Here is a 27345-nt window from a genome sequence, read left to right on the forward strand (position 1 = left end):
CGACCGCTTCTCGACGCGGGTGTTGCTGCCCAGCAGCGTGCTCAAGGCTACAGTCCTAAAGGAAAAATGAAGTCCTGCTCAGGTGTGAATCAGTAAAGCGCGACCCTCACCTTGAGGTGCATCCAGTAGCTGCGCGTTGTCGACGACGGATCGTACAGGTACGGCGGAAGGAAGACCTCGGCGCTCGCCACCAAGCCGACGATACACACCAACCACTGCATAGGTATCGCGATTGCTGAGCGCCGTGTGTGTAGCGAAGGGGAATCCTTACCGAAGACCACTCGGACGTTGGCGTCGTTGCATTCGTGCAATAGAAGCAGGTCGAGGCAGATTGTGGACAGTTGGCACAAATTGAAGAGCTGCAGTAGCTTCACTACCAGCGGGCACACCTTGAGGAACACGCAGACGTAGCTCGATAACGGCGACCTGTCCTGCAGTTGGTGTTCACGCCCGGTGAACGACCACAGCGATGCGAAACACGCCAGCAGTCCAACACCCTGGCACAGTTATAGACTGAAACGCTAATCTAACCTCGCAGAGCCATAGCAGACACAGCAGTTGTACGTTGAAGTGCGCCGGGCAGACAATCTGGTCCTGAATGCGGATCCCGTAGTAGTCCCAGGCGTTGTACACACCCGCTGCCAATATGCAGTACAGAAGTCCGCAAATCGAGTAGTACGACAGGTGGCTGGCGTGAATGAAGTCGGCGTGGAAGGACACTCACCTTAGTGTCTGCATCGTTGCCAACCGAGCGCTGGCAATGCCTCTACCTCACGATGCCGCCATTAAAAGTGCTAGTGAGCCGCCAGCTGCGGCACCAAGTAATATGTGTATATTCCATGTAGCTTATGCATCCCACCAGGGTTGACTAGACGCGCGACACACCGGACAGCCGCGCCCCGTGACTTGACAAAGTAGCCCGAAGCGACGCCGGCACTCACAATGTGCGAGTAGCGGCGTTTAATGCCACGACTACGTGAAGCAACCGTGGATGCTCGCTTCCCGTTACGGCTGCCTATTGGCCGATGCTAAGGAACGAGATACGGGCACCGGCGCCTTTCGTACGCCATGCTGCTCAGTGTAGGCGCTCCTGAGGTGTTCCAGCTCCAGCCGTACCCCCGAGATGCAGCCGTAGACAGAAGCATTTCGCCGTCAGCAGAGCCGGCCGGATTCGTCCGGCAGCTGACGGCACGTTTCAACGCGCAGGAAGCTTCGTCGGAGGCGGTGGTGGGCGTAAGCGCGAGCAACTGCAACCAGTACCTCTTCGTACTCACTTCCAGGGTGCTCCATGTCTACAACAACTTCGAGCCGAACATCCACGTCGGCCACCTGGCGCTCAGCAGAGAATGGTACGCACGATATGGAGCGTTCTGTGGCCTGCACATGGTACCCGGACTGCGTACCTTGTGCCTGCTGTTGGAGAGGAGGGACCGCGTGCTCGTATGCACGTACGAAGCCCAGCTCAGCCTGGAGGGGAGCAACGGCTCCGACAATGGGAGGCACGGCAGTTACTCCAGCCACGGCACGCCGATGAATGGGCGTAGCACGCCCATGAGCGCGCCTTCAATCCAAGGGTCGCCGTTGAAGGCGCCGCCAAGGGTAGTGGTGGACGCAAGTTTGCGCAGGAAGGGCAGTCTGGAGACGAGCAGCATCAAGCATTTGAGGGCGCATTATGACAAGGCGCTCACACCTATCCGCCTCAAGCCGCTGCTGGTGCTCACGTTACCGTCTGCGGTATGCGACGTCACCTTCGCCGAGGGGCAGATGTACTTCTGGACGGTGGAGCAGCCGGGGATGTACGTCACGCTCAGCCCGGAGGGGTTCGTGAACTACCTCGCGTGCAGGACGGCCGACGATGAGCCGATGGAGGTGAGCCTGGACCTGCATGGCACCAACCTCGTGCAAGACATGGCCGTCAACGGCACGGTGTCCCCGTCGCACGGGCTGTGTTACCTCGCATTCGGCGACTCGCTTTACGCCAAGATCAACGACACAAGCCAGGGTAGGGCGGACCTTGAGGTGCTCTACAACACCACCGGGTCGCCCATAAGCAGCCTGGTGCATTGGGTAACCATGACATGCTTCAGGCAGGGCACTGGGGTCTTGCCACCGGAGTTCGCCCTGAACCGGTTTAGCGCCGACTCGTTGCTCAGCGACCTGGAGAACACCGTGTTGCCCGGAAAGTACACCCTGGATGAACTCGTTGGCGACGTCAAATTCCGGCAGGTGGTCATGGCGCGCAACGCCAACTGCTGCCTGATAGTCACCGAAAGCGGCGCGCTGATAGGGCTTCACATCGCAAGGGTCAAATCCGACCACATCGGGCAGCTGGTATATAGGGAAGGGGTGGAGCGTGTGGCCGCAGTGGGGTCCAACCTGGTCATCCACGTGAACGGCGAAATAAGGGTTGCGTCCTGGAGCGACGGTGGGATCGAGGAACATTGGTCGTACAGGCTGCAGAACGTCCGTGGTCTTGCGGCGCATAACGACGTCATTATAGCTTTGTACAACAATGACGGGTTCATTTGCTTCAACGTGCTGGGTGCCGTCTTGGCACATCGCAGAAGCAGAACCAGGTGTGCCACACCCGTATCGGCGTGCGTTACCGCGCAGGGGTTGGCGTTGATCGCAACAGAGGAGTTTTCGTTCGTCAAGTACCGTCTGTACAACACGGGGTACAACGAGATGCACTGCTCGAACCCGAAGAACAATAGCGTGGCCTTCGTGGGGGAGTCAGACATCCTGATCTTCCACACCAGAGCACTGGAAGGCACGTACGGCATCCCTAGCAAGAAGCTCGCGGAGGATAGAAATAACCACGCGTATGACAACAACGACCTGCTGGGCGATTTGGACTGCACTCTGCACGCAGTGCCACTGACGGCGCTGGACACCGGTGCTGGGGGGTGGCCGCTCGTGCACGTGGCCCCGAGCCCCAATGGCAGCCAGCTGCTGTGCTCGACGCCGAACGCATCGTTGCTCTACGACGGGGAGTGGCGGTGGTTTGGTGAGGACCTGGGCCCGACCATAGCCACGGGGTGGATAAACGAGAGCATATGTTTCGTGGTCGTCAAGCTGACCATGCCGTTTGTCATCGCCAACCGCACCTTCGAAAGCGTTGACAGCAGCGGCGACTACATCGACATCGGCGGTTGGGGGACGTCGTACTGCCACTTCTACCACGTCTACGACCTGACGAAGTCCATTGAGGTGTTGCCGATCAGGACCTCGCCGCTGAGCTGCACAGTCCACGGCGAGACTCTGTACGTCGTCGACGATGCCAACATCATCGCTGGGTACCACCTCAGATGTGAAGAAGGCACCTACAAGTTTGACGAGGTGATAAGGATGAGGATAAAAGGGAAGGTGCAGGGAAACATCAAGGAGGTGCATTGCCTCGAAGAGAACCACTTCGTGCTGCTGGACGACAGAGGCGGCGTCTACCGGGTGCGGAACGGCGAGCTGACGAAAGTGATCGACGAATGCAGCTGCATTACGTCAGCCGTACACGTGTGCGGCGCTGCTGAGAAGGTGGTGCTGCTATGCAGTCTGCGGTTCCGTGAGCAGCTGGTCATGGTGACTGCTGACCGTGTGTCCGTAATCGAAGCGCAAATCACCCCCGCTGCGCTCGTCAACGAGGGTGTGGTTGCGTACCTCCTGAACGCACTTGACGCTGACGATAGCGTCCAAAAGGTGCGGATCGCAAAACTGATGCTGCCCATCGACGACGTTGACGACGCGCTCCTAAGCCCGTTCCACGTCGAGCTGCTTGACATGATGTTAACCGTTGCAACTGCCAAAGGCGCGGTTGTGGAACCCGCATTCCGGGAACGATTCGCCAAGCTGCCCGGCGATCTGCAGCGGCGGCTGCTTGCCAGGCAATCCAGGAAACATTACGTCAAGGAGGACATCGAGAGACTGGAGAGTGAATTCGGGTGCTCTATCGCAAGTGTATTTGATTGCATGCTGGGTTCCAAACGTGTGGCTGATGCGAGCTTCATGCTGCTGGCCTTGCAGTCCGTCACGGACCCCCTCACGGTGCGCAACACATACAACGTGAAGCTGCTGCAGATGCTGGTCCAGGAGTTTTGCACGCGGAAGACCAGCGACAACGTGAGCCAGCTGTTCAGCGGCTTGTTGAGTTTCCAAAACCATGTGGACGGCGTGCAGGGTTTGGATGTCAGGGCGCTGGTGAAGGCCCTGCTCAGTGAGTGCAACTTCATGGCTGTGTACAAGCTGTGCCAGCTGCTCATCGTGGAACCGTCGTCGCTCATCCAGTCGATGAGAGCCGACCTCGAGGATATGTTTGTTTGGGGCATATGCCGGCCCCAGTGCCGCGATGCGCGCGTGGTAGGCCGGCAACGTCGCCAAACTGAGGACACAGTTCCGCAAACTGCAGACATGGATCAAGATGCAGCAGAACACGACGATGAGGCAAGATCAGCGTCGGATCCGGCAGATCCGGAACATACAGAAGCAGGACACGCGGATGTGAACCACGTTAATGAGGACGTAAACATAGACAGCTCCGAGCTCCATTCAACCGAACATGATTCAGATGACATGCAGCAAGATGATACTCACACAACCGATGCAATGCATGATGAAACGGTGTATTGCACAAAAGAGGTGCCGCGGTTTGCAGCATCCACTCAAGAGGCAGATCAGCCCATGGACCAAGATGGACACCAACCAGGACTCCCCACTGCTGCTGACAGCTGCTGTGGCGCCGTGGTTGATGTCGCCCAGATGGTGGTTGCCTTGCAGACGCAGCTCGGCCTCCTAGGCGAGACTGAGGAGGCCCGCGTGAGCGACGCCCATATCAAGGCGCGTAACGACGTATTGCGTGAGCAGCGCAAAACGCCGCTTAAGGTGTCACCCTATGCAGGCACCGCAATATGCAGCTACTTCTATGACGCATTTATTGCACAAAATCTGTTCGTGCCGGCAGTGGCGATTGCAATCGCCTGCCGCAACTTCGTGGCCGTATCGCAGGTTATTCTCAAGGACCCGGAGTCGAGCCATGTAGTGCGGCACGTGATCTCCCACCACTGCGGCTGCAGCCTCTGCGAGTCGAAATTCAACCTCATCAAGCACTGCCTCCTGGAGGCCAAGCAACGCTTCACGCGATAGTCAGCCCTGTTGGCCGTACTTGTTGGTCCACTCCACGTACGCCGCTATGTCATTTGCCGCCAGCGACGGCCTCGAACGTGACAGTATGGCCATGAAGTCCATCTGGTAATTGTGAGTCACACTGTAATGCACCTTACTCGGGTCACGGGCGGCAGCGCTAGCGTGTTGGGCTCTATGGACATCATGTTGCATTCCCGTTTGCTTTTGTCTGGGTCGCCTGACGCAGTGTTAGCCACTCCACGTAGCAAACCACTCACCTGGTGAACAGGGTATGTAGAAAGTCTGCGAGTTGCGGACCACCTTCTTGAAATGCGTGGCGTCCTTGCACTTCCGCAGCGGCTGCATGCGGGCGTCGCGCACAACCACGTTAAGGTCGGAGCCGCTGAACCTGAACACGAGTGAATGCGCTCAAACTACGCAGCTCACTTACCCTTCTGTTTGCCGAGCGACCTCGTCGAAGTCCTCACTTCGCAGCTCGTGATCGCAGCCACGCATACCCAGCTCCACGAGCGTACGGCGGGCACGGAAGTCAGGCAGCGGTATGTAAATACGGCGGTCGAAACTGCAACGTATAAGCGTCACAGCGGAACACACGTACCGCCGAATGATGGCCGTGTCCAGGCTCCACGGAAGGTTGGTAGCGGCAAGGACCAGGACGCCATTTCCGCCCTCTGACACGCCCTGCATCTGCACCAGGAACTCCGTCTTCACCCGGCGACCCGACTCATTCTCGCCCTCGCTACGGGTGCTGCACAGGGAGTCGATCTCGTCGATGAAAATGACACACGGCGCCCGCTCCCTCGCCGTCTGGAACAGCGACTTCACGAACTTCTCACTCTCACCCTGCCACTTGCTCATGATGTCGGAAGACGACACCGGCAGAAATGTGGCGGCTATCTCGGTGGCACACGCCTGCGCTAGGTACGTCTTTCCCGTTCCAGGTGGCCCGTATAGCAAAATGCCGCGCCACGGCTTGAGGGCGCCCGTGAACAGGTTCGGGAACCGCAGCGGCAGCACGACAGCCTCCTGCAGCGATTCCTTGGCTGCTTCGAGGCCTGCAATGTCGGACCATTTCACGTTGGGTCTTTGAATTTTAGACAGCTGGTCCACCTGCTCGCTGAACGCGGGGCCCCCGGCGCCACCGCCAGCGTCACCTGCCTTCGAGAACTCATCAACCGGCGCGTTCTCGTTGAGCATGCGCTTCAACGCCTCTGCGCGCTCCAGGTACTCCTTCATCCTGACGCAGAAGCGCTCCTGCAGGACAGGGTTCTTCTGGTACTTGCAGACGACCGCCCATTGGTCGAGCGCGCGAAGGTAGCAGTCGAACGCCGCACGGTAGTTGCCCGCATTGTCCAAGTCTATTGCCTGCTGCGACAGTTCCACTGCGCGCTGCTGGCGCTCCTCGTCGTTCATTGCGCCCGCCCTGCAGAAGCGGCGTCGGCAGGGGCACGTTTTCGTTCCACGGTGCGAGCCCGCTTTCTCATGCGCTGGCGGCGAGACTGCTCACTCCATATGAACTTGATCTCAGCCTTGGTGCAGCGGCTCTTCAGGATGTTCAGGAACACGCCGCCAGGCGACCGCCGCTCGCCGTCCGACCTTCTCTGGCCACCGCCTTCCAGGGCCACCTGAAAGCATTGCCCGCAGTACAGCCTACACCTACGAGCGTGTCGTCCAGCAGCTGCTGGCAGAAGTCCACACCCTTACGATGGACCACGCGCTCGATCAGTTTCACATTCGGCTCGTTCAGGCAGGTGCAGATACGGCAGATGAGGTCCACTTCGTCGCTCCGCAGCAGCTCAGTCAGCTCCAAGGATTGCAGAGCACGAATCCTGAATTTCTCAACCGCGTCGTCTGTGGAAGACATACCGGAAGTGTCGCCAATCGCTCACCACATCAGTACAGCGTGGATCACGCAGCGCGACGACGGCAGTCGAACTCGCCACGATGGCAGTAACGCTGCACACATCGCACGGAGACATCAAGCTAGAGCTGCATTGTCGCGAGACACCGAAAACGTGCAAGGTTAGAGCCGGCCGTTTTAAGCCAACAGCCTGCAGAACTTCCTGGCGCTCTGCGCATCGGATTACTACACAGGGCTAACATTCCACAGGTAGTCCGATTAGACAGCGTATTGGCGTCAATTTGGTGCAGGAATATAAAGGGATTCCTCGTCCAGGGCGGAGATCCCACCGGCAAGGGGAAGGGCGGCGAGAGCATCTATGGCGGACTCTTCGAGGACGAGATAGTCGGCCACCTCAAGGTACGCAGTAGCAGAGGCCTTTAACGTCGCGCAGCATGACAAGAGGGGCGTTGTGTCCATGGCAAACCTGGGAAAGCCTAATACAAACGGCTCGCAGTTCTTCATCACGTATGCCAAGCAGCCCCAGCTCAACGGCGCCTACACCGTCTTCGGAAGGTAGCTGCAAGCTGAATAGAGTGGTAACATGTATGCAGGGTTATAGATGGGATGGATGCGCTGGCCAAGATGGAGAGCGGTGAGTTTAGACATCATGCAACCGCAATGCGTGCAGAACCCGTTGGCGAGAAGTATCGGCCGACCAACCCTATTACCATACAGAAAGTCACTATCCACGCCAACCCAATCGCAGAGAGTGAAGCTTCGGAGGAGACGAAGTGAAACAAGTTGATGCATGCCGGGTCGGCTGCCAACTACGCTGCTGGCACGTGCCACAGAATCCCCTCTCAACACAAACTTTTCAGCTAATGGTCATCGCACTAATGAGTGAGACGGCGTCCTTCTGCTAGTCGTGATGTGCGTAGTCCATGGTAACCGTATTGCACGTCTACCTCGTGTTGCACCATCCCACGGATGCATCATGTGAACACGCTAACACACGTTGCTGATCAATTACGGATCCTGATGCGGAATCACACCATATCCGGGTACACTGCAAACGACACGGGCGTTGGAAAGGTAGCCACGCAGCGCTTTACAAAATATATCACATTAAAAAATGCGCTGGCGCAAAATGTGCACAATGTACGCGAGTATCGGTACTAGGGCCATAAGCACCACGGCCAGCGGCCACCGCTTAAAGCTCTTGATGATGACGTAAAAATCGGCGCCACTGGACGCCAGCTTGTCCTCTAAAAACACGACGTCCGTCACCGGCAGCTGGTGCCGCTGCTCCAGCATGACGCACTGCAGCGAACGCGTGGTGTACACGCCGACGGCACCAGTGCCGAACCCCAGGGCGAAGTGTCTGTCGTCCACACCCAAGGACATGCAACTGCAGGCGGCCCTGCCGACGCTCGCGCTTTTCACGAGCATCAAGTTGCCCGACTCGGCATTGTAGCGCCACATGCTGACGACGCAGTCCGTGGGTTTACGGGGCTCCCACTCCACAGTCAGCATCTGGTAATGCCCGTCGCGGCAGTTGGAGTTGACGAACCGGCCGAACTTGAACCGCATGGAACTGCGGCGCTTGCACAGGAATTTGGGTGGCGACAGCTGGTAAAACACCATCTGCTCGCGTGAGATCGACAGCGCCATCTTACCGTCGTGGGCAATGTCACAATCGGTGATCTCGTTGTCGTGGCACTTGTACTCCACCAGCTTCAGAGCCACGTTGCTCGGATGCGGGCTGTCGCAGTGGCGGTGCGGAGTGTCGGAGTCCGTGTAAAAATCGGTCTGATCGGTTCTGCTCGGCGTTCCTTCCGATGACGTGCTCGGTCTGCCAGCACTGCCACCCTCGGAGAGCAAGGGGCGCCCATCAGCTATACCCGACTCCTCCGTCGGCCTCCGTTCATCTGCCTCAGATGGGTTGTTTTCCTCGTTTTCACCCCCAACGGAATTCGAATCAAGTACGATAGAGCTTTCGCCGGTGATTGAGGACACGTCTCCGGATGATGTGTCACTCCTCGAGATATCGGCGGATGCCGAGGCGGCACCTTCCATGGGCGCGGCGGACTCCAACGACGAGCACACCAGGTCGTGGTCAACAGCAGAATCACCAACGATTCCAGTCGACGGGTTGGATTCGTTGAGTCCAGTCAATTCGCCGGGCGTCGACAGGGCGAAACCGGATGTGGAATCATCCGGCATCGCCGAAGGACGTGACTCTGGGCTGTCACTGTTCATTGGGGACATGCCGTATTCCGCGTCCCCTGGCGTGACGTCGTACGTAAGCACTAAGTCGTCAGTGTACCCGAGTGGCGGGTGCTTGTTGCTGTCCGGGTCGTCCTCCATCTCTGCCACCTTCTCGAGGAAGCTGTCGGTCAGACCCCAAATGCGAACTGTTCCGTCGCTGTTTCCAGTGACAAACATATCCACGCCTGCGCAGAAACGAGCTGCCGTCTGCTGCGGTTCGTCCTTGCTCCGAGCGACTATCACGCGCCCGTAGATACGCACGCCCCTCGTTTGGCAGGTCGTGAAGAACACGGTGCTCTGGCCACACGCACCCATCCACAGGTCATGCTGCGATATTAAGATGCCACACGACGAGCGCTCACCATTGGGATGTGCTGTACAGTGTCCAAAATGCCCAGTTTGTCATTGCTGGAGGCCGCCAGGCTCATATCGGTCCTCCTTCCGGCGCAAGTTACCTTGTGGAACTCCTGAAAAAACACATATAGAGTGTGGACTAACTGAACATACCACGCAGTCCTTGATGCCGTACTCCTTCCCGCCTCCGCCGCCGGAGGTGACGAGGTATCGCCCATCCGTCGCCATCTGCGCCGTGTCAAGAGGCCACGCGCAACACCTACCGAGTAGACGGGGTACGACAGCAGCTTGACGGTACCCATCGTGACAAAACTACAGATGCCAATTACGTCGTGTCCGGCGTAATTTTAGGCCGACGAAAGGCGCAAATAGCGCCGCAGCGCGAAATCAAAAGCGCTGTCCAAGGTTACACCTAAAACCCGGTCAATACTGGCAGGTGTTAATATCCGTTATTTCAATCTTTTTAAAATGTGAGTGTCGAACAACACAGGCGAGCAGGTGGCACGAAAATTCCGACGCGTTGCTCAACCTGTCCCCAAGAGGAAAACGGGGGACGTGGAAAATCGCAGCACCGAACTGTGCGAAGATTCTTCCCGTAATTTAGTGTACCTGCGGGTCTGCATCCTCGTTACGCTGCTGCTGTCTAACGTATGGGTGAATAAGAGCCGATGCTGGCGGTACCTGAGTAACACTAACATCCGATACGGCAGTGGAAAACGGCCTGAATCGGTAGATGTGTGGCGTCCCGCCTTTCGATATACGCATAATGCGTGTAATTATGGCCGTAACGGCGTAGTGGCACGCCATGAGCGAGGATCGGCGCTCGCGGATCGCGCCACCATGGGCCACCGACTCCCGTACCTTGCTCGCTCTCATAGCGCTGCAAGGATTCCTGCTGCGCCTTTTCTCAGCAGTTAAGCATGAGGTGGTGCTGCACGAATACGACCCCTATTTCAACTACCAGTGCGCCAAGTTCATGCTTAGACACGGCCTACGCAACTTCTGGAAGTCGTTCGACGATGGTGGGTGAACCGGCCCGGAGATCCACAGACGCGCTCAGGCAGCTGGTACCCGTTCGGCCGGGCGGTGGGACAGACTGTCTACCCTGGACTCATGCTCGCAGCCTACGCCGCCCATCAAGCGCTGCAGTACATCGGCGTAGACGTTGACCTCAAGACAGTCTGTGTCTTCCTGCCCGCTGTTCTCAGCGCTGGCACGGTGTATGCAGTGTACCTCCTGGCAAAGGAAATATCGCATAATGAGTGCGTTGCCGTCACCAGCGCGTTCTTCGTCGGGCCCATGCCGGCGCTGGTGTCACGCACAACGGCAGGTACGCAACCAGCGGACCAACACAACTCACGCACCGCAGGCGCCTTCGACAACGAAGCAGTGGCCATCATGCTCATGGTGATGTCGCTTTACGCATGGTTGCGGGCGGTGCGCGACGCATCGATAGCGAGGTCGGCGGGGGCGGCAGTGACCACGTTCCTCATGGCGCTATCGTGGGGTGGATACGTTTTCGTGGTGAACGCCATAGCCGCCTTCACGTTGGCAGCAGTGCTGCTGCGGGCTAGCGCCGAGAGCGTATGCGCCGTGTACATCGTCTACCACGCTCTGACCGTTGCGCTCTGCTTCTCTGTTCCCATGATATCAAATGCCGTCCTCGGCACCATGGAAATGAGGCTGCCACACATAGTCTTCTCTCTGGCAATCACAACACTCAGCGTTTCTTACACCACGAAACGGTGGCTTAGATGTCGGCCTGCCAACGTCGGGAACGGAGAGCAACCGCCTGCCACCAATCGGGGGGAGGGGACGCACGGCGCAAAGGAAGCAGTAGACGGGGTGGAGAGTGCTAATGAGCGCGCGAGATTCAACTGGGCTATCGCGCTGGGTCCAGCGGCGGCCGCCGTCTGGCTCATATTAGTCGGGAGATATCACGAGAGCGAGTCCTCACTCACAGCCAGGCTGCTCGCACTCCTCAAGCCAGGCAACGCCACGTCCGCGAATCCGCTCGTCGCGTCTATATCGGAGCACCAGCCCACCAAATGGTAAGCACGAGTGCCTCCGGTTCATGGGGGTTTTCAGGAAGAGCATGGTGCTCGACTTCTGGGTCACACTCATCTACAACCCGATCGGGCTCTTGGCCTGCTTCAAAAACGGGATAGAGATAGGGTACCTCGCGCTCGCCATATATGGAGTGGTGTCTTCGTATTTCGCATCGGCCATGGTGAGGTTGGGGCTCATATTCGCCCCGGCAGCTGCAATACTCAGCGGATTGGGGTTATCCTACACAATGGAGGGGTGCGCGCTCAACAGAAAGGTATCAGCACGCTATGCTCGTACATATGGTGATGCAGAATCGCGCCGCTTCCGTAGCGTTGACGGTCGTTACCGGCGTCATCATGATGAGTTACGTCACACATTGCACATGGGTGGCATCCACGATATACTCAAACCCCAATGTAGTCGCGTCCTGGCGCTCTCAAAACGGAGAGAGACTTGTAGCCGACGATTTCAGGGATGCATACAGCTGGATTAGACACAACACGCCACGGGACGCGGTGGTCATGGCATGGTGGGACTACGGCTACCAGCTGCGACAGATGGCCAACCGCACCGTCCTCACCGACAACAACACGTCAAACTACCACCAGATTGCACTCACGGCGATGGTAGGTTACGAAGCGATTTGCAGCAACTGTCTCAGATATTCGCGTCAGAGGAGGAGCATGCACATAGGATGCTGCGGGACCTTAATGTGCATTACGTGATGGTGGTGTACGGCGGAGTCGCTAAGTACGCCACGGACGACGTTAGCAAGTTCGGCTGGATGACACGGATCGCTTCGACGGAGTTCCCACAGGTGCATCACTCCAGATTCAAGGGTGAGCAGGGAGAAAAATACTGGAGGCGCACACTGCTCTACAAGCTATGTTACCACGGAGTATTGCAGGTGGCGGCGAACGACAACGTACGAGGCAAACCATTGCCCAATGAGCCCATAGAACTGACTCACTTCACGGAAGTCATGACGTCTGAAAACTGGGTAGTCAGAGTGTACCGTGTGAACGGCGAGGTCGAGCAGGACAGCGGATTCTAGCGGTAGACAGCGCTTTTGCATCACTATCGTTTCATCTAGTGGCATCACACCATTTGAAAGGCGCGAATGCGGCGACAGCAAACTCGGATGGTCCGCGCTATCCCCCATAGCACGAGCCTTCCGGAGCGCACTAGGCGGATGGACCCGCTCACCATGAGTCACTGCAGCTAATTTCGTGTCTTCCTTTTCGCCAGAGTTACTGGACGCCATCAGACGTTCAACGTCTAAATCGGTGATCGGCGCGGACGGAGCTCTATTCGCGACGACCCGTGGCTACGAAAGAAATACGGTGCTGGTAGGCAGTGGAGCTATACATTACTGCATTAAGAAAACAAAACTCGTGATACAAGTGCTACTGCGTGCGGATCTTTGTTGAAGCCTGCAACAGACGCGACGCAACGTGCACATACGAGTTACGGACGATTGACTCGTGTGTGAATACCCAATCAAGTCCCTAAACAGGTCTTGACCCCGTGGAAACGTGCAGCCATTAGGCTCTAAAAATAAGCCAATCACCAAGGGAGACTTAGGAAGAGGGACCAAAACTCCTCAAGACTTCCGCGTCCCTCACGCTGCAATTCAAATTGAGGGTTAAAAAGTTTAAACCATTTCTACTCTTCGGGGGTGCAGGCTTACCTCGGCCCACCTCGGTGGAAATCAACACTAGCGTGAAACACGTAATCGGACCAGCACTCCGGGCACTGAAAGGCACGATGAGCAGCAAGGATACCAAGCAGCAGTCGGCTTGCCTCTGCTACCACTGCAGGGTGAAGCATAGTGAAAAGACCTGCTTTGCTGACGAGGGTGATGTCTACCATGATGCCGCGCACATCGAAGAAGCCAAGGCCTTCTGGCAGGTCATCAGCGACCAGGTGGTCAAGGAGAAGAACCGAGCGCAGGCATTGGCCTCGATTGTCTCCTCGAAGGTGATGGAGATCGTGAAGTTCCTAGGCAACGCATTCGTCGATATTCCACTCGATATGGAGCACAGCACCGAGGTGCAGGCCGACCTGTTCGCCATGCCGGAGAGCATCCGTATGTGCTCAGACTGCCACTGCTTCTTCTCCAGGAAGGCCAAGTGCCACTGCACAAAATGTATGGGTGAAGACTATCGCAGCCACTACGTCATTCTCATGCACGGCGTCATCGCCGAGCCCTTCTGCATGGCGTACGTCGCGCAGGCGTTGATGAGCAACTACCCCAATCTGTTCATCTACTTCCCCCACAAGATCGCCGGCAAAAGTCTCGTCGGACTGGAGCTCGTGCTCCAGATGTACTCGTCAGAGCTGCTCGAGCTGTTCGCCAAGATACCCAAAAAGATCAAGCTCAGTGTCATCGGGCACTCGTTCGGAGGCATCATTCTGCGCACGTGGCTGTTCTACTACCACCGGAAAACCCCCGGAGTGTACTTGCCGAAGGAGCCCACGCCAGACGAAGAGAAGAAGGAAGGTGCGCCCGAGGTACAACATGACACACCAGCAGGGCCGTACGAGCCGCCGGAGATCCAGTGGTGCAACTACATCAGTTTCGCGTCCCCGCATTCCGGTATCTACGAGAACAATGCAGCCTTCAGGAAGGTCATCAGCCTTGCTGGCTCCAAGTCTATCGACGAACTGGACAACCAGTCGGTGGACCTCCTGCTGCTGGTCAGCAAGGAGGGCCTGGAGGGCTTGAAGAAGTTCCAGAACATGATAGTCTACGGAAACCTCTGGGGCGATCACCTGGTCGCGCCGCGCACCTCCATGCTCCTGCCGAGGTACAGGATCAACTCCACGATGATCAAGGCCTTCACCAAAATTGGCGAAGAAAACCCCGGCGAGCCGCACGCAATTCTTGACCTCATGTCCAAGTACGATGGTCCGAGGCCAGAGGACGACGTTGGTGACGGCGTGGAGTCGGCGGTGAACAGGGAGGAGGCCGTCGACAAACTGGTTAAGGCCTTCTACGCGAGGGTCGCCAAGGTCATCCTCAAGACTTCCCACGTCAACAAGTTGCTGTTCGACTCGGACAAGCCAATTGTGGAGGGCGACGACGACGCCGTTTGCCGCCAGGTCCTTTCCGAGGAGGACATCAACACCTTCACGAAGATCATATCCGACATCGTGGTCAAGGCCTCCGACAAGCTCATGGGAAGGCTGCTCGGCAAGACCGACCTGCTCTACCAGGAGGTGCTGCTGACGGCTCTGTGGGAACTCACGCCCTACAAGTTCGCCGTATATATGCCCATCATGTGCATGCCACACAAAAGCATCGTAACCCCCATGGATATCCAAGCTTACGACAAGCTCACCAACAAGGTCCTGACCCACGCCGCCGCCCGTTTCGTAGCCTAAAATGCTGTCCATGTAATCATACAGATAACATAAATTCTTAATTGTCTGAGTCATTCTTTCCTTTGCGGGAGCGTTAAAAGTAAGGGGCGCTGACAAGTGCAGCTTCCAGACTTCGCGCATTTTGCAGCGGTAACACAGTTTGCCGCTATTACGGCCTTAAATCTCGTCTGCACGACCCCCTGGTGCACAACTCCGGGTTACAAGCGGCTTAGGCGGAACCCGCGAAGAGCGAAAGCAGTTTCGTCGTGGAGTACGAAATCTGCCCTTCCTTCTCCACCGAGGCCCAGTCGGAGTGCCTGGCCTTGAAGTAGCCGCGGATGTCGCTGGCGAGCACCTTGCCAAGCTCGACGCCCATCTGGTCGAACGAGTTGATGCCCCAAAGGAAGCCCTGCACGGCCACGCGGTGCTCGTAGAGCGCGACCAGGGCGCCGACGGTGTAGGGAGTGGCTTCCTCGAACAGCATCACCGCAGAGGGGCGGTTGCCGCTGCAGGCCTTGTGCGCCACCAGGTGGGCACTGCATCCCGCAGCCTGCAGTTGCGCTGGGGTCCTGCCGTACGCAAGCGCGTCGGGCTGCGCGAAGAAGTTGGCCATCAGCTCCTCGTGGAACGTCACGCCGTTCTCAGCCACGTCGCGGTTGTCGCTTCGGATGAAACCGATGAACTCCGAGGGGACCACGCGGCCCTGGTGCAGCAGCTGGTAGAAGCTGTGCTGGCCGTTGGTGCCGCTCTCACCGAAATAGATCTCGCCAGTACCATAGCTCAACTTGTCACCGTTCATGCGCACCGATTTGCCGTTGCTTTCCATGCAGAGTTGCTGGATGTAGCGCGGAAACAGGCACAGGTCCTCGCTGTACGGCAGAAGGGCGACGCAGTCCAGGCCGAGCACCGTGGAGTTGTAGAAGCTGGCCAGGGCGAGAAGCACGGGCATGTTGTCGTCGAGGGGCGTCTGGCGGAAGTGCTCGTCCATCATGCGAGCGCCAGACAAGAATTGCTCAGCGATGTCGAAACCGAAGTGGATGGCGAGTGGGAGCATGCCGACAGCGGAAGATACGCTGAATCGGCCACCCTAACAAAGCTGACTGCTACACATCAAAAACATACCACCCAGTCCCAGAAGCCGAAGACGTGCGAATCGTCAATGCCGAAGTCCTTGGTCAACTTGAGGTTGGTGCTGATGGCGCAGAGGTGGTCGCCTGCGCAAACTGACGGGGGCACAAGCTAACAACTCACCAAATTTGGACGGGTCGGCGATGTTAGACTGGAGCCAGTCGCGAGCTACCACTGCATTCTTCATGGTCTCGGCAGTAGTGAACGTCTTCGAAATTACGATTACCTGGGAAGGGATGAGACACCGAATATACTCAGTGATTCACAGGATCGACACAATGAATTATGCACAAACACATCAGCATGACTACGCCGCAAACCACACATAGAGATGCACATTTACTCCTGACGGTCACACATGGGCACAACGGGGTGGCGGTATGTCGATTGCAGCGACGCAGCTCAGCACATAGAGAGCTAACAAGCAACGCCGCAACCTTTAGTTTCCCTGTGCAAAAAAACGGCAGATGGCATGCATCTCCGTGGAACACACAGGTTTTAATACGCGTGTCACGCAACAGTATATGAAGTGGCACGCACCATCGTCCTGTTGGCGTCGAGGCCCTCAGTCGCGATACGAAAACCAGCCGGGTCCACATTGGCCAGGAAGCGAATTTTGCGTCCCTCGCATTCACGACGTGCCGACGACGAGGCCATGAACGCCTGCGCAGCGAATGCGATACCGAGGTAGGAACCGCCAATGCCAATGCAAAGCAGGGAGTCGAACGGCTTCCCGTCCGAGGCGACAATAGAACCTTTGCGGACACGGTTGGAAAACTCCTTGATGCTGTCCAGCACGCTGTAAACGTCGGCGACCACGTCGCTGCCGTCCACAGTTAAGGACGTGCCACGAGCAGCACGCAGTGCGCTGTGCAACACGGAACGACCCTCAGTGCCATTCAAAATTCCTCCACTGAACAGCATTTCGATCTTCTTGGGCACATTCATCTCATGGCAGAGAGATAGCAGGGCGTCTAACGTCGCGGAATCTATCAGCTGCCTGGAGAGGTCCAAAGTTACCCCTGGCACGTATGAGCAAGCGAACTGACTTTACACACCTTTGTAGCTCTTGATTAGACGGTCACAGCGCGAACGGTCGCGCAGAAGCGCGGCCAAATCCGCATTTTTCGCGGCGCTAGACGAGGAAAGCAGCGACTTGAATACCGCGGATTCCTCAAGTTTATTAGACAGCATTGTGCCAACCACGAAGCAGAACCCGAGTGTGTAAAGAAAGAATTAGGAGATGTAATTGGTATTATGGGCGGGAAACAAGCGAACCTAGTTCACCGTAACGCGACCCCATGGAGCACACACCTCGACCAGAGAGCTATCGGCACGTCAAAGCGCCAGTGTACCCATACACATAGTCGGTGTGTAGCCTTAGGCGCTGTATCGGTGAATATCCGAAGAGGCGCGCAGGCGACGATGCTTTTTCCAGCGCCAGACCGCGGCACACACTCTCAGAGGAACTCGTCCATTCCGGGGATGTCTGAATACGCTGATGGCTATCACGCCTATAACTAACCTGAAATGTCGGCGAAGCTTCCTTTCGTGGCCTTCTGCAGCAGCAGGGATACCTTCTTGCGCCTCTCGTAGTCTAATACAGAGATGTGCACGTATAGAAAACAAGCACTCACCCGGATGCGCTTCCTCGCGTTCGCGTGCTTCACGCTTGCGTTTCTGCCGCTTGCTCTCCACCACTATGGGCATGGGCTCCGTGGATGAGTCCCTTCCACGCGGCGACTTGGCCTTGGACGGGACAGTCGACGCGGTCCCCTTCTTCTTGCCCTTTTCCTTTAGCTTTTTGCGGTGCGGCGTGTCCTTTGGAACACTCTCAGCAACCTGTTTGCCCTTCTCCTTTAGCTTTTTGGGGTGCGGCGTGTCCTTTGGAACACTCTCTGCAACCTGTTTGCCCTTCTCCTTTAGCTTTTTGGGGTGCGGCGTGTCCTTTGGAACACTCTCTGCAACCTGTTTACCCTTCTCCTTTAGCTTTTTGGGGTGCGGCGTGTCCTTTGGAACACTCTCTGCAACCTGTTTGCCCTGCTTCTTGCTAGATGGCGTGGCCGCGGTTACGGTGGCCCGTTTACCCACCGACTGCTTGCTTGTCTTATCCACAACGTCATCCGCGAACCTCACTTTAGCCTGTTTCTTCTTCTGTTTCTTTGCAACTGGCTCGACCGCTTTAGGTTCCTTGCTCTTTGCTGCATCTGCTTTGACGGGCTTGGCTGCAGCGCCTTTCACTTCCGGCGCCTTGGGTTTCAGGCTCTTGTGTGCCTCCGATTTCGCTGCCGACTTCTTACTAGCCTTCTTTTCCTTCGTTTTAGATTTGGAAGGTTTTTTAGTTGCGGCCTTCGCATCACGTTTAGTCGCACTCACCACCTTAGATGGCTGCACCTTTGCCTTAGGGGTCTTCAGTTTGCTGACAGGGGTCTCATCGACCTCGGACTCATCTGACGATGCGCTTCCCACATTGCCACCCTCGGAATCAGACATTTCACCCATTTCTTCGTCAGAATCGGATGAGTCATCCATATCATCGAAATCCGACAGTTCATCCATCTCTTCATCTATATCATACGCTTCGCCCAAGTCCTCACCAGATCCAGCAACTTCATCCATCTCCTCATCAGAACCAGAAACTTCATCCATATCTTCATCAGATCCAGCAACTTCATCCATCTCCTCATCAGAACCAGAAACATCATCCATCTCCTCATCAGAACCAGAAACTGCATCCATCTCCTCATCAGAACCAGAAACTGCATCCATCTCTTCATCGGAACCGGCGACTTTACCAAATTCATCTTCAGATTCTGAAATCTCGTCAAACTCCTCTGGATCTGATGTGTCATCAAACTCGCCATCGGAATCTGAAACCTCGTCGAACTCCTCCGAGTCCGATACATCGTCCGACATGCGCTCATCGCCAAACCCTGACTCATCGCTCATGCCGTCGACATCGCGCAACTCCTCCTCTTCGTCGCTTGCGTCAATGTCGTCGACTTCGTCAGACCTCCGGTCCTTGCGCTTCACCTTAGAGACGTCGCATGACGCGCAGTGCAGGAAAAACTGCTTGAACACCTCCTGGTGCGGCAACGCCTTGCGGTTCGACGTCCAATAAGATCGCTGCGTATACGCAAAGTCACCGGTGCTGAGCTGGCCGGACACTGCCCCCAGCTCCTCGAAAAGGCTCGGCGCCTCGAAATTAACCACGCCGTCGGGGAGGCCTTTGAGCATGTTACGACACTCGGCAGCCACCGTGGGGTGGTACGACAGGCTATTCAGATGGCGCTCCCACAGATGCGATTTGTCAGCCTAATGACTATGTAGAAGGAACAGGTAAATACGCTTACCTCACTAGCGCTGGGGTCTGGATTCTTCGGATTGTAGGAGTCATCACCCGCAGCCCTTATCATCGCATGAAGCGGTGTATTTGCGCATATTGCGCCGCGGCATATTCGGGAGATGACCGTGCACACCCCGGCGCCCACAATACACGACGCAACCTGACGAATGTGAGCGACAACCCAAGATGCAACAAACCTGAAGCAGACGTTTCACGAAAGCCGCCACACGACAGGTATCCTTGTCGTTTGACATGCAATTGGCAGCCAGCGTTAGCAGCGCTCGACGGTTTACCGCCGCGTACATGCGAATGTCAAGTATGCGCTCGTACAGCAGGTTGTAGAAACGATCCCTGGTACAAGATGAACGGTGAAATGCACAAATCACGTACTCTGAACGTTGGATCTGGGCAATCAGCGACAGCAGACCGATGTTAGTGGAGCAGGAGATGGGTTTACGCGCAGCGCGGAACAGTGATGCGATGCTCTTCTCCATCGACTCGCGGGACGCATCGCCTTCCCCAGAGCCGTAGTCAAAGATGTCGAAACTGCCCTCGCGATGACGCACCAAGCTGATGCAGCGCTCTAGGCCGCTGGAGATGCAGCGGATGATGCGCGAAAACTCATCGTACTCGTACGTGGGAAGCAGGCGGGACCGCTTGTCGCCAGTGGACGGTTTGAAAATGAACGACAGCACGCACATGTAGCACTTCAGAGCCTCAGATGTGGCCTTCGTGTCTTTACGGGTGAAGTGGATCTCGGTCAAAAACAGAACCCCGCGATGGATACTCCGCAAAATGGGAATCAACTCGCTCGCTGCAAAAACGTGTGGCCACTTATACACCGAAACTTACGCAAAGCCTTCGATCGACGCTTCTTTTTCTTCTTGGTTGCAGCAGCGTCGTTGTGCGACGCGAACGTCGTGTGCACCTTACCAATGGAGCCCAGCAGCATCGAGCCCACACGGCGAACGACGATGTCCTTCATTCCACCGTGGCACTCCAAAAGCGAGGTCAACTTCGCGGAGGCCATCGCGGAAAGCTTCAAGTCGTTTGAAAACAGACGGCCCACAAGGATGTCCAGAAGCAAACCCTCCTGCTCTGGCTTCTTGGCTAGCATCTCGAGCACGTAATGGAGCATCTTACGCTGCACGAACGGGGGGCCGCCATCCAACTGATCGGTCACCAGCTGACACACAGGTGACGATTTTCAACGCAAAACAGTACCTGGATGAAGGCAGCGTAGGCTCCCTTGAGAAAGTCCTCGAAACACAACACATGCAACACCACCCGAGCGAGCGGCTCCAAGCTGTCCCACGTTGCGGCGCCGCCTTTCTCCCACGTTAACAAGTGATGCTGCAAATAGCGTTGTCTGCTGGCGTCCAGTTGGTCGATGTAGCGCAGTTTTCGCCCCGGCAGCACCTCCATGAAAAGGGCGTGCATACGCTCCATCGAGCACAGCATCACACGGGTCGCCGTGTTCTGGCACATGCCCAGCAGCAAGGTGATAAACTTGTAGTTCAACGCGCAGCTCTCGCTCGCGAGGACAGCCATGGCGTCCAGCGAGTCGCATAGAGTCGCGGTGTTCTTCTTGTCTGAACGCGATTGCGAAACGGCGGCAGCGCAAACCAACCCGGAGGGATGAAGGGGTCTTTAGCGACTGCGCGCATCCACGCCTTCTCAGTGTCTGTGTCGCATACGTGACGCGAATACGCACGAGCAAGCACTGCCATCAGCTCCTTGCCGCTGCGAAGCAGCTTCGCGTTGTCCACTGTGCCGGCGGACTTCGCCTTCGAGGGTAAGGCAGGCAGATCTTGGCTGGCGATCTCGTGCCATTCGGACGAGTCGTATACCTCCAGCAGCGACATGAGCGCGCTGGACGACACGGGCCGGCCAACCGACTGTAGCTGCTTCATCGCGACAAATAGCGGCGAAGCCAAAGCAGAAATTAGTGCGATAATAAACACATTACGACTGCGGTCTATGCGATAACGTCTTTTGCGGAAATTAGGTGGCAAGTGGGCGAGGGAAGCTGCGGCAATCGCCTACTAACGCAGCCACCATAACAGCAGCAGCGCCGCAGAAGCACGCGCAGACAGCACGCCATTCTCATCGTTGAGTATCATGGCATCAGTATATGCCTGAGCGACATCTCGACGCCGTTGAAGCTGGCCGAGATGGGAGAGGCGCCGCGAAGCCGAGGAAGGACGGCGGCTGTTGTGTAAAATGTGTAGCCTTCCAAAACCGGTGGCCGCTTCTCCCTCTCATATTGGCCGCAATAAGCACGGCGCAGGCGTATCAGCTCACAAACGTAACGGCAGCAGGGTTAAACCCTCAAAATCCAACGCTTAGACACCGGGGAGACGAAGGCAGAGTGCACATGCCGTGGTTCCGAATCGGTTCAGGAAACTATGATGGAGCACTCGGAGGCACTACATCGCATTATATGTCACAATGTGGCGTCTCAAAAGGTGGATTCCAAGCCAAGAGCAGCGTGCCAGCCCACAGGGACGATTTGAACCTGGGTGCCACTGACGCCGAGGATGGAGATGTAGCGGAAGACTCGGAACTTGAAATACAAAGGTTCATAGAGGCCTGCGGCGGATGGGGATCCGATGAAGATTACTATAGTGATACAAATGCTGAATTGCAGAACACGGTGGATTCTGAATCGGAAAGCTACCATGAGTTACTCGATGGAAGCGACGAACACCCCGACGCTCCTGATGAAACTTCCCCAGATGCAGTGATACCGTCCGCAGTTCGTCCCCAGGATGTATTTGGTGGTGAACCATATGCAGCTGATAGTACGAACGAAGGTGCGGTGGCAAGCAGGAGTGGGACCCAGGACCAAGAGCTGTCATACACAACTCCACCTGACGAAGAAGATGCTAGTGATGACAGCGAACCTGTGCCATTCCGCTTAATTACGGCCGAAGACAAGGTGAAGAATTTGCTGTCGCAGCGTTTGTACGTCAAAAAGCTCTTCAGGCGCATACCGCAGATCGGAGACACCACCAGTGTACTAGTCAGGTCGAAGGCACATGTGAAGGGAAAAGTTGGCTCGCGTAGTGAGCTGGCGATGGGCAACGCAAATAAAATCAAAACTGTCGACACGCCGGAGGAGCCTGTGTATGACGGAAAGCCGCTGTACGCTGGCGTATACAACGGACTCACGCCGCAAAAACATACCAAAAAGAGGGTACTCAGAGAAATCAAGGTCAAAGTAGATTGGTACGCGCACAGCATCACGCACCAAATCAAAAATGTCACCACATTTTATGAGCAACTACTCCGGTATATACATCCCTTCCAGTACCAAATGCTCATGACCGCGATTTACGAGCTGCACCACACAAGGCAGATCAAACTGCCGTTTGACCAGCTCATGGAGGCGCTAAAGGCGCTCAAGACAAACATAGTCACACGGGCGAACAACTTCAACTCGAAAATCGGAAGCATCAAAAAGTGCAGAGAGGCGTTCGCTCTGGCCAAGGCGTTCATACTGCAGCTGGACGAAGCGTACAAGGAGGCGGAGCCGTACATCAACATCTACCGCAAGTTCGCCACCCAGTTCAGAAAGCTGCCTATCATTAACAACGCGAAGCCTGTGGTGGCCGTCGTGGGATACGTCAATGTCGGGAAGAGCACGCTTTTCCAGAAGTTGTGCAACCTGCCCATGCCCACCGTCACGAGCATCGACGTTGAAGAGGAGCTGCCCAACCCACTGGGGCTTATATCGGACGTGCTGGGGCTAAAGTGGCAGGAAAACAGTGCGCCTCCAGTCAAAGTGTCCCAAAAGGAGGTCAAGATCGCAGACTACAACTTCACCACCAAGTCGCTCAATCTGGCCAACGTCCAGTACAGGGTCGACAACTTCATCGACGAAGGGCAACTCTTGGACACGCCGGGGTTGTTGTGGCGCGACAAACCCAAAACGAACCCCTACGAAAAACTTACGGTACGTTTTACACCACATGAGAGTCATGATCCTCAGTATGCCACGCTCAAGGACCTGCCGTCGGGGGTCATATACTGCTTCGATGTTTCCGACAAGACGAAGCTAGACAACCAGATTAAGCTATATCGCACGCTTGAAGCGCGGTTCCCGCACAGGCCATGGATCAACGTCATCAGCAAAGGACACGACTCTCAACTCCTGGCGGATGAGGTAAGAGCCCATGTTGCGTTTCAACCTCACCGCATGCAGGGAATCGATGTAATACCAGAGGGCCAAGTGCTGGAGAGGCTGTACTCCATGTTCGACACCCTCGATGGGTTGCTAAGAATGCAACGCGATGCCCCAACAGCAGCCAACGAACCGTAAAATGACAGTATACATTACTAATTGTGTATATAACACCGCGGCCATTCTTACGAATGGCGTGCTGATTTACGTGTCATTTCACTCCGAACATGGAAATACAACTGTACGCTAAAACGCATGTGCGGAAGCATTACACAGTATGAGGTATTTATACCCCTCGACAGAGTGACGCAGTCACTGCGGATCAGGTGTCTCGGACGGGATATCGGTGCGGAGGGCGAAATACCGTTCCACGTACTCGGACTGCTGCTGGCCTGGCACACATTGTCAATACCACAACTGCGCCTACCTTCGAATTGGACCAACTCCTCGAGACTGCCGCAGTTCAGCACGTCGCTAATCAGCAGCAACGAGGTGAACTGGTGCCGTATTTGCGGGTCATACGACGTGCAGAGTTTCATAAGCGAGCGCACCACGCCGTCGAGGTACACTGCGCCGTACATCGTGAAGCGCTTTGCCAGCACGTTCTGCTCCATGAACTTGCAGATGCGCTCAATCAGCATGTCCATGCAGCGCGAACGAGTGGTGGGCGAGTAAAAGGTCGAGAGGTGCCCAAAGACACCGCGCAAGACGACTATAAACTCCTCCACAAACGGGTTCTCGGACTGATAGGTGTTAAACTGTTGCCAAAACACCTACCAGATAAGTCGTGTACGACTCCTCGTCCAGGTTGAAATTGATGTCGTTGAAGCGGTTCAGAGGGTCAGCAATGTGGAACTGCAGTGTAATTGGCCCTCCAGTGGAACTTGACCGTACCTTTATGATGTTCAAGGAACATTTGCAGGCCAGCTCGAGCAATTCGTCGAACTCGCCCAAAACGCCATCCAGGGATTCCAGGGTGCTCTCAACAAGCAGCTTGCTATTGTCCAACTGCACGAACTCACGCTCGAAGCTGGCGGAAATCTCGAACTTGAACTTCCCCAAAAAGTTCACGCATTCCTCGATGTTGTTCACACAGTGAATGAAGCTGAAGCGGGAGGGCACCGATTCGGGGAACGGTTGCTTGCACCTCTCGAAGTGCTCCTGCAGCATCACGTACCACGAACCATTCACCAAATTGTCCGCGTTCTGAGACCTGTGAGTAACAGAGTAACGGCAACATACCTCGATGAACACCTTGTATATATTCTGGCTGGCCAACAAGTTCCCAACCAGGCCCTCCTTCAAAGAGCTCTGGATTATGCCAATCACCTGGTTCAAAGTGGCACACGCAGCCTGCACGTCGCCAGTAGCGACCGCGCGCTGCTGGGCCTTCTGGAGCACGAAGAACGAGTCGTCCACCAAGGTGCTGGTGGCCACAGTGAAGCCGTCTTCGGGCGATGACACGTAAATGGAGTCGCAGTTTATAGCGTGCATCAGCGCACGCGTAACAGACGCGTGCTCCAACCGCACGTAGAACGAAAGCACGGACTGCATTGCGCGAGTAGCCGCGCTCACGGAGCCCAGGCAGTCATTCCCGAACTCCGACTGCAAATCACCCTGGATCAGCAACGTTTGGTAAACAGGGCCCAGCACCGATCTAAACGAAAACTCGTAATCCAACCAAAGCGAACTCAGAGTGGCGATGTTGTCCAACACGTGGTCCACGGTCTTCAGGTCGACCAGGAACGCACCGAACAGGTTGCCATCGCCAAACCCGCTCTCAACCTGCGATAATAGCGAATCGATGTCGCCTTCGGGGTCTTTGATGAAGTGCGCGAAATCCGAAAGCAGGAAAGAACGCAGGATTTCGCACGCCTCCGTCGAAGTTAACGAGTGGATCTCACGGCAGATGCGGATGTAGTCGGCAGAGCCCAACTCGGAGTGCACAGCCTGCGCTTTGCCCAGCAGCAAACTGCTGGCGTTCTTGACTAACCGTTCAAGCTTCACACGGTCACTGCCTTCATGCGATGCTGAGTGCCATGAACAAGCAACGCATGCGCAACCTACCAGACCCAATGCCGATGGTCTTCTCCCGAATTGTTTTCAGATACGACTCGTACGCCTCACTACCGGCCTGTAAAGTGACGGCAAGACGCGTGAACAGCTGCGAATGCTCTGACGGACGCTCCGCACGCAACTGCTCGATCACGAAAGCACGCAGGCCGCTCATCACCTCCTTGACGTGGCCGCAGCTGATGACCTTCAGCAGCTCGTCCCAGTGCCCGTCGCGCTTGGCTTCCTCCATGACGGCAACGAAACGGCTGATGTCCTCTCCGCCGCGCTTCGTATCGCCGGACTCGTAGCTTGAAAGCACGCGTGAACCCAGTTCGTACAACTGCGACACTGAGTCAACCACCTTCAACGAGCACTCCAGCTTGGCCAGAGCCAAAGAGCTCGTATCAGCAGCGGTGAGCAGGCGCTCACTGAAGCGCTCGGTACGTTCGAAATTGTCGTTCAGGCTGAAGGCTTTCTGGGCAATCTCGGATGTGCGCAGCGCCTCCTTGCAGCCATCAAGACTAGACATCGTGGGCGCCTCCATATCGCGCAGCTCGGCCAGAATAGCCTCCTCCTGCCGCTCCAGGCGGCTCACCAAACTCTTCAGCAGGTCGGTCATGCTGCTCTGTGACAACGGTGGCGAAAAAAACGATGCTAGGCACCAAATATGATACACATGCGACTAATCACGCACTATGTATGCCGACGATCAACACCGATCGCGGAGACCGAAGTTTTCGGCACGGCACAGACACACGGCAAGCCCGGGACGGCTGCACATCACGACCGCTCTCGTGACCAACGAACGGCAGACCGCCTTAACAGATTATTTCATACGCAAGGTGTATGGTCGTGTGTTTGTTCCTCGTGTTGGGGGTTCCCGATGCCGTGGAAGGCCGCGCGGCCTACCCTCGGTCGCAGTGGACGACGCGCGCGACGAGTGCGACTGGACGGAACTCGTCGATACTGTCTATCGCGAGGAAACAGTGGAGCGCTTAAAGCCGCTCCACTAGATGCGGTAAACGGTCGCTCATGTCCCGCGCGGCCACAGCGAGGATACGTCTGTCACTGCTGATCACGATACTTGCCGTTGCAACAGCAGCAGAAGCATTCAGGGCATCACCCATCGCAGGAGTTCGCAACCTACAGAGGTGGAGGACGCCTGTAGGTGCCGCATCTTCAAGTGTCGGCAATATCGTCAAGGGGAACAAGATATTGGCGTACGGGCGCATCGTCGAATGCAGGGGAGGCACATCGTATCTCGTGCAGGTAGAGAACTCGGCGGCCACGGTAAGCAGTATTTAGAGCGTGTAACTAAGTCTCAGGTGCACTGTGAACTGGCGGGGTCGTTATATCGCAGAAGAAAGTTCATGGCATTGAACACCAAGGTCAAAATCGAGGTACACCTGCTCGCACCAAAGAAGGGGAGAATCGTAGACCGCATAGACCCATACGAACAGCTGGTGTTGCAGAGGAATGAAAACAAACCTGCGCGGCCCGCAGATAAAGAGGTGGCAAAACACACAGACAGCGACACGTCGGACACTGAATACGACGACTCTGACTTAGAGGAGGTGTGACACCACCTCCGGCACGAATTAAACAGTTTATAATAAC

General features: G+C 56.2%; 12 protein-coding genes across 12 annotated transcripts; 6 read left to right on the top strand and 6 right to left on the bottom strand.

Annotated features, from left to right (window-relative positions):
- Nucleotides 1-1068: 1068 nt before the first annotated feature.
- BBBOND_0212030 (hypothetical protein, conserved) lies at nucleotides 1069-5133 on the top strand (the record flags this gene model as incomplete). Its single annotated transcript, XM_012912793.1, has 1 exon — nucleotides 1069-5133. The coding sequence occupies one exon, from the start codon at nucleotides 1069-1071 to the stop codon at nucleotides 5131-5133; it is 4065 nt and encodes a 1354-aa protein (XP_012768247.1).
- A 228-nt stretch (nucleotides 5134-5361) lies between these two features.
- Nucleotides 5362-6546, bottom strand: BBBOND_0212040 (ATPase, AAA family, putative; the record flags this gene model as incomplete). The annotated part of the gene is made up of 2 exons (XM_012912794.1): nucleotides 5362-5521; nucleotides 5564-6546. 2 exons carry the CDS (start codon nucleotides 6544-6546, stop codon nucleotides 5362-5364), a joined length of 1143 nt encoding a protein of 380 aa, XP_012768248.1.
- Nucleotides 6547-7077: 531 nt separating this feature from the next.
- Nucleotides 7078-7771, top strand: BBBOND_0212050 (cyclophilin, putative; the record flags this gene model as incomplete). The annotated part of the gene is made up of 6 exons (XM_012912795.1): nucleotides 7078-7155; nucleotides 7191-7243; nucleotides 7285-7393; nucleotides 7428-7549; nucleotides 7588-7628; nucleotides 7665-7771. 6 exons carry the CDS (start codon nucleotides 7078-7080, stop codon nucleotides 7769-7771), a joined length of 510 nt encoding a protein of 169 aa, XP_012768249.1.
- Nucleotides 7772-8101: 330 nt separating this feature from the next.
- BBBOND_0212060 (WD 40 repeat domain containing protein,putative) lies at nucleotides 8102-9900 on the bottom strand (the record flags this gene model as incomplete). The annotated part of the gene is made up of 4 exons (XM_012912796.1): nucleotides 8102-9571; nucleotides 9607-9711; nucleotides 9752-9826; nucleotides 9862-9900. 4 exons carry the CDS (start codon nucleotides 9898-9900, stop codon nucleotides 8102-8104), a joined length of 1689 nt encoding a protein of 562 aa, XP_012768250.1.
- A 503-nt stretch (nucleotides 9901-10403) lies between these two features.
- Nucleotides 10404-12701, top strand: BBBOND_0212070 (oligosaccharyl transferase STT3 subunit, putative; the record flags this gene model as incomplete). Its single annotated transcript, XM_012912797.1, has 5 exons — nucleotides 10404-10620; nucleotides 10659-11649; nucleotides 11687-11921; nucleotides 11959-12273; nucleotides 12309-12701. The coding sequence occupies 5 exons, from the start codon at nucleotides 10404-10406 to the stop codon at nucleotides 12699-12701; spliced, it is 2151 nt and encodes a 716-aa protein (XP_012768251.1).
- A 713-nt stretch (nucleotides 12702-13414) lies between these two features.
- Nucleotides 13415-15034, top strand: BBBOND_0212080 (putative serine esterase domain containing protein; the record flags this gene model as incomplete). The annotated part of the gene is made up of 1 exon (XM_012912798.1): nucleotides 13415-15034. The coding sequence occupies one exon, from the start codon at nucleotides 13415-13417 to the stop codon at nucleotides 15032-15034; it is 1620 nt and encodes a 539-aa protein (XP_012768252.1).
- A 208-nt stretch (nucleotides 15035-15242) lies between these two features.
- Nucleotides 15243-17335, bottom strand: BBBOND_0212090 (glucose-6-phosphate isomerase protein, putative; the record flags this gene model as incomplete). The annotated part of the gene is made up of 5 exons (XM_012912799.1): nucleotides 15243-16100; nucleotides 16136-16227; nucleotides 16265-16367; nucleotides 16682-17163; nucleotides 17200-17335. The coding sequence occupies 5 exons, from the start codon at nucleotides 17333-17335 to the stop codon at nucleotides 15243-15245; spliced, it is 1671 nt and encodes a 556-aa protein (XP_012768253.1).
- Nucleotides 17336-17601: 266 nt separating this feature from the next.
- BBBOND_0212100 (hypothetical protein, conserved) lies at nucleotides 17602-19378 on the bottom strand (the record flags this gene model as incomplete). Its single annotated transcript, XM_012912800.1, has 3 exons — nucleotides 17602-17630; nucleotides 17667-17738; nucleotides 17779-19378. The coding sequence occupies 3 exons, from the start codon at nucleotides 19376-19378 to the stop codon at nucleotides 17602-17604; spliced, it is 1701 nt and encodes a 566-aa protein (XP_012768254.1).
- Nucleotides 19379-19537: 159 nt separating this feature from the next.
- On the bottom strand, nucleotides 19538-21400 carry BBBOND_0212110 (hypothetical protein, conserved; the record flags this gene model as incomplete). The annotated part of the gene is made up of 5 exons (XM_012912801.1): nucleotides 19538-19838; nucleotides 19878-20301; nucleotides 20340-20673; nucleotides 20712-21079; nucleotides 21118-21400. 5 exons carry the CDS (start codon nucleotides 21398-21400, stop codon nucleotides 19538-19540), a joined length of 1710 nt encoding a protein of 569 aa, XP_012768255.1.
- A 464-nt stretch (nucleotides 21401-21864) lies between these two features.
- Nucleotides 21865-23811, top strand: BBBOND_0212120 (hypothetical protein, conserved; the record flags this gene model as incomplete). The annotated part of the gene is made up of 1 exon (XM_012912802.1): nucleotides 21865-23811. One exon carries the CDS (start codon nucleotides 21865-21867, stop codon nucleotides 23809-23811), a length of 1947 nt encoding a protein of 648 aa, XP_012768256.1.
- Nucleotides 23812-23985: 174 nt separating this feature from the next.
- On the bottom strand, nucleotides 23986-26347 carry BBBOND_0212130 (Conserved oligomeric Golgi complex; the record flags this gene model as incomplete). The annotated part of the gene is made up of 6 exons (XM_012912803.1): nucleotides 23986-24065; nucleotides 24101-24416; nucleotides 24451-24528; nucleotides 24568-24879; nucleotides 24916-25703; nucleotides 25741-26347. The coding sequence occupies 6 exons, from the start codon at nucleotides 26345-26347 to the stop codon at nucleotides 23986-23988; spliced, it is 2181 nt and encodes a 726-aa protein (XP_012768257.1).
- Nucleotides 26348-26760: 413 nt separating this feature from the next.
- BBBOND_0212140 (hypothetical protein) lies at nucleotides 26761-27308 on the top strand (the record flags this gene model as incomplete). The annotated part of the gene is made up of 2 exons (XM_012912804.1): nucleotides 26761-27018; nucleotides 27054-27308. 2 exons carry the CDS (start codon nucleotides 26761-26763, stop codon nucleotides 27306-27308), a joined length of 513 nt encoding a protein of 170 aa, XP_012768258.1.
- Nucleotides 27309-27345: the final 37 nt, after the last annotated feature.

Source organism: Babesia bigemina (assembly GCF_000981445.1).
Source record: "Babesia bigemina genome assembly Bbig001, chromosome : II".
In the NCBI taxonomy this organism is placed as follows: Eukaryota; Apicomplexa; class Aconoidasida; order Piroplasmida; family Babesiidae; genus Babesia; species Babesia bigemina.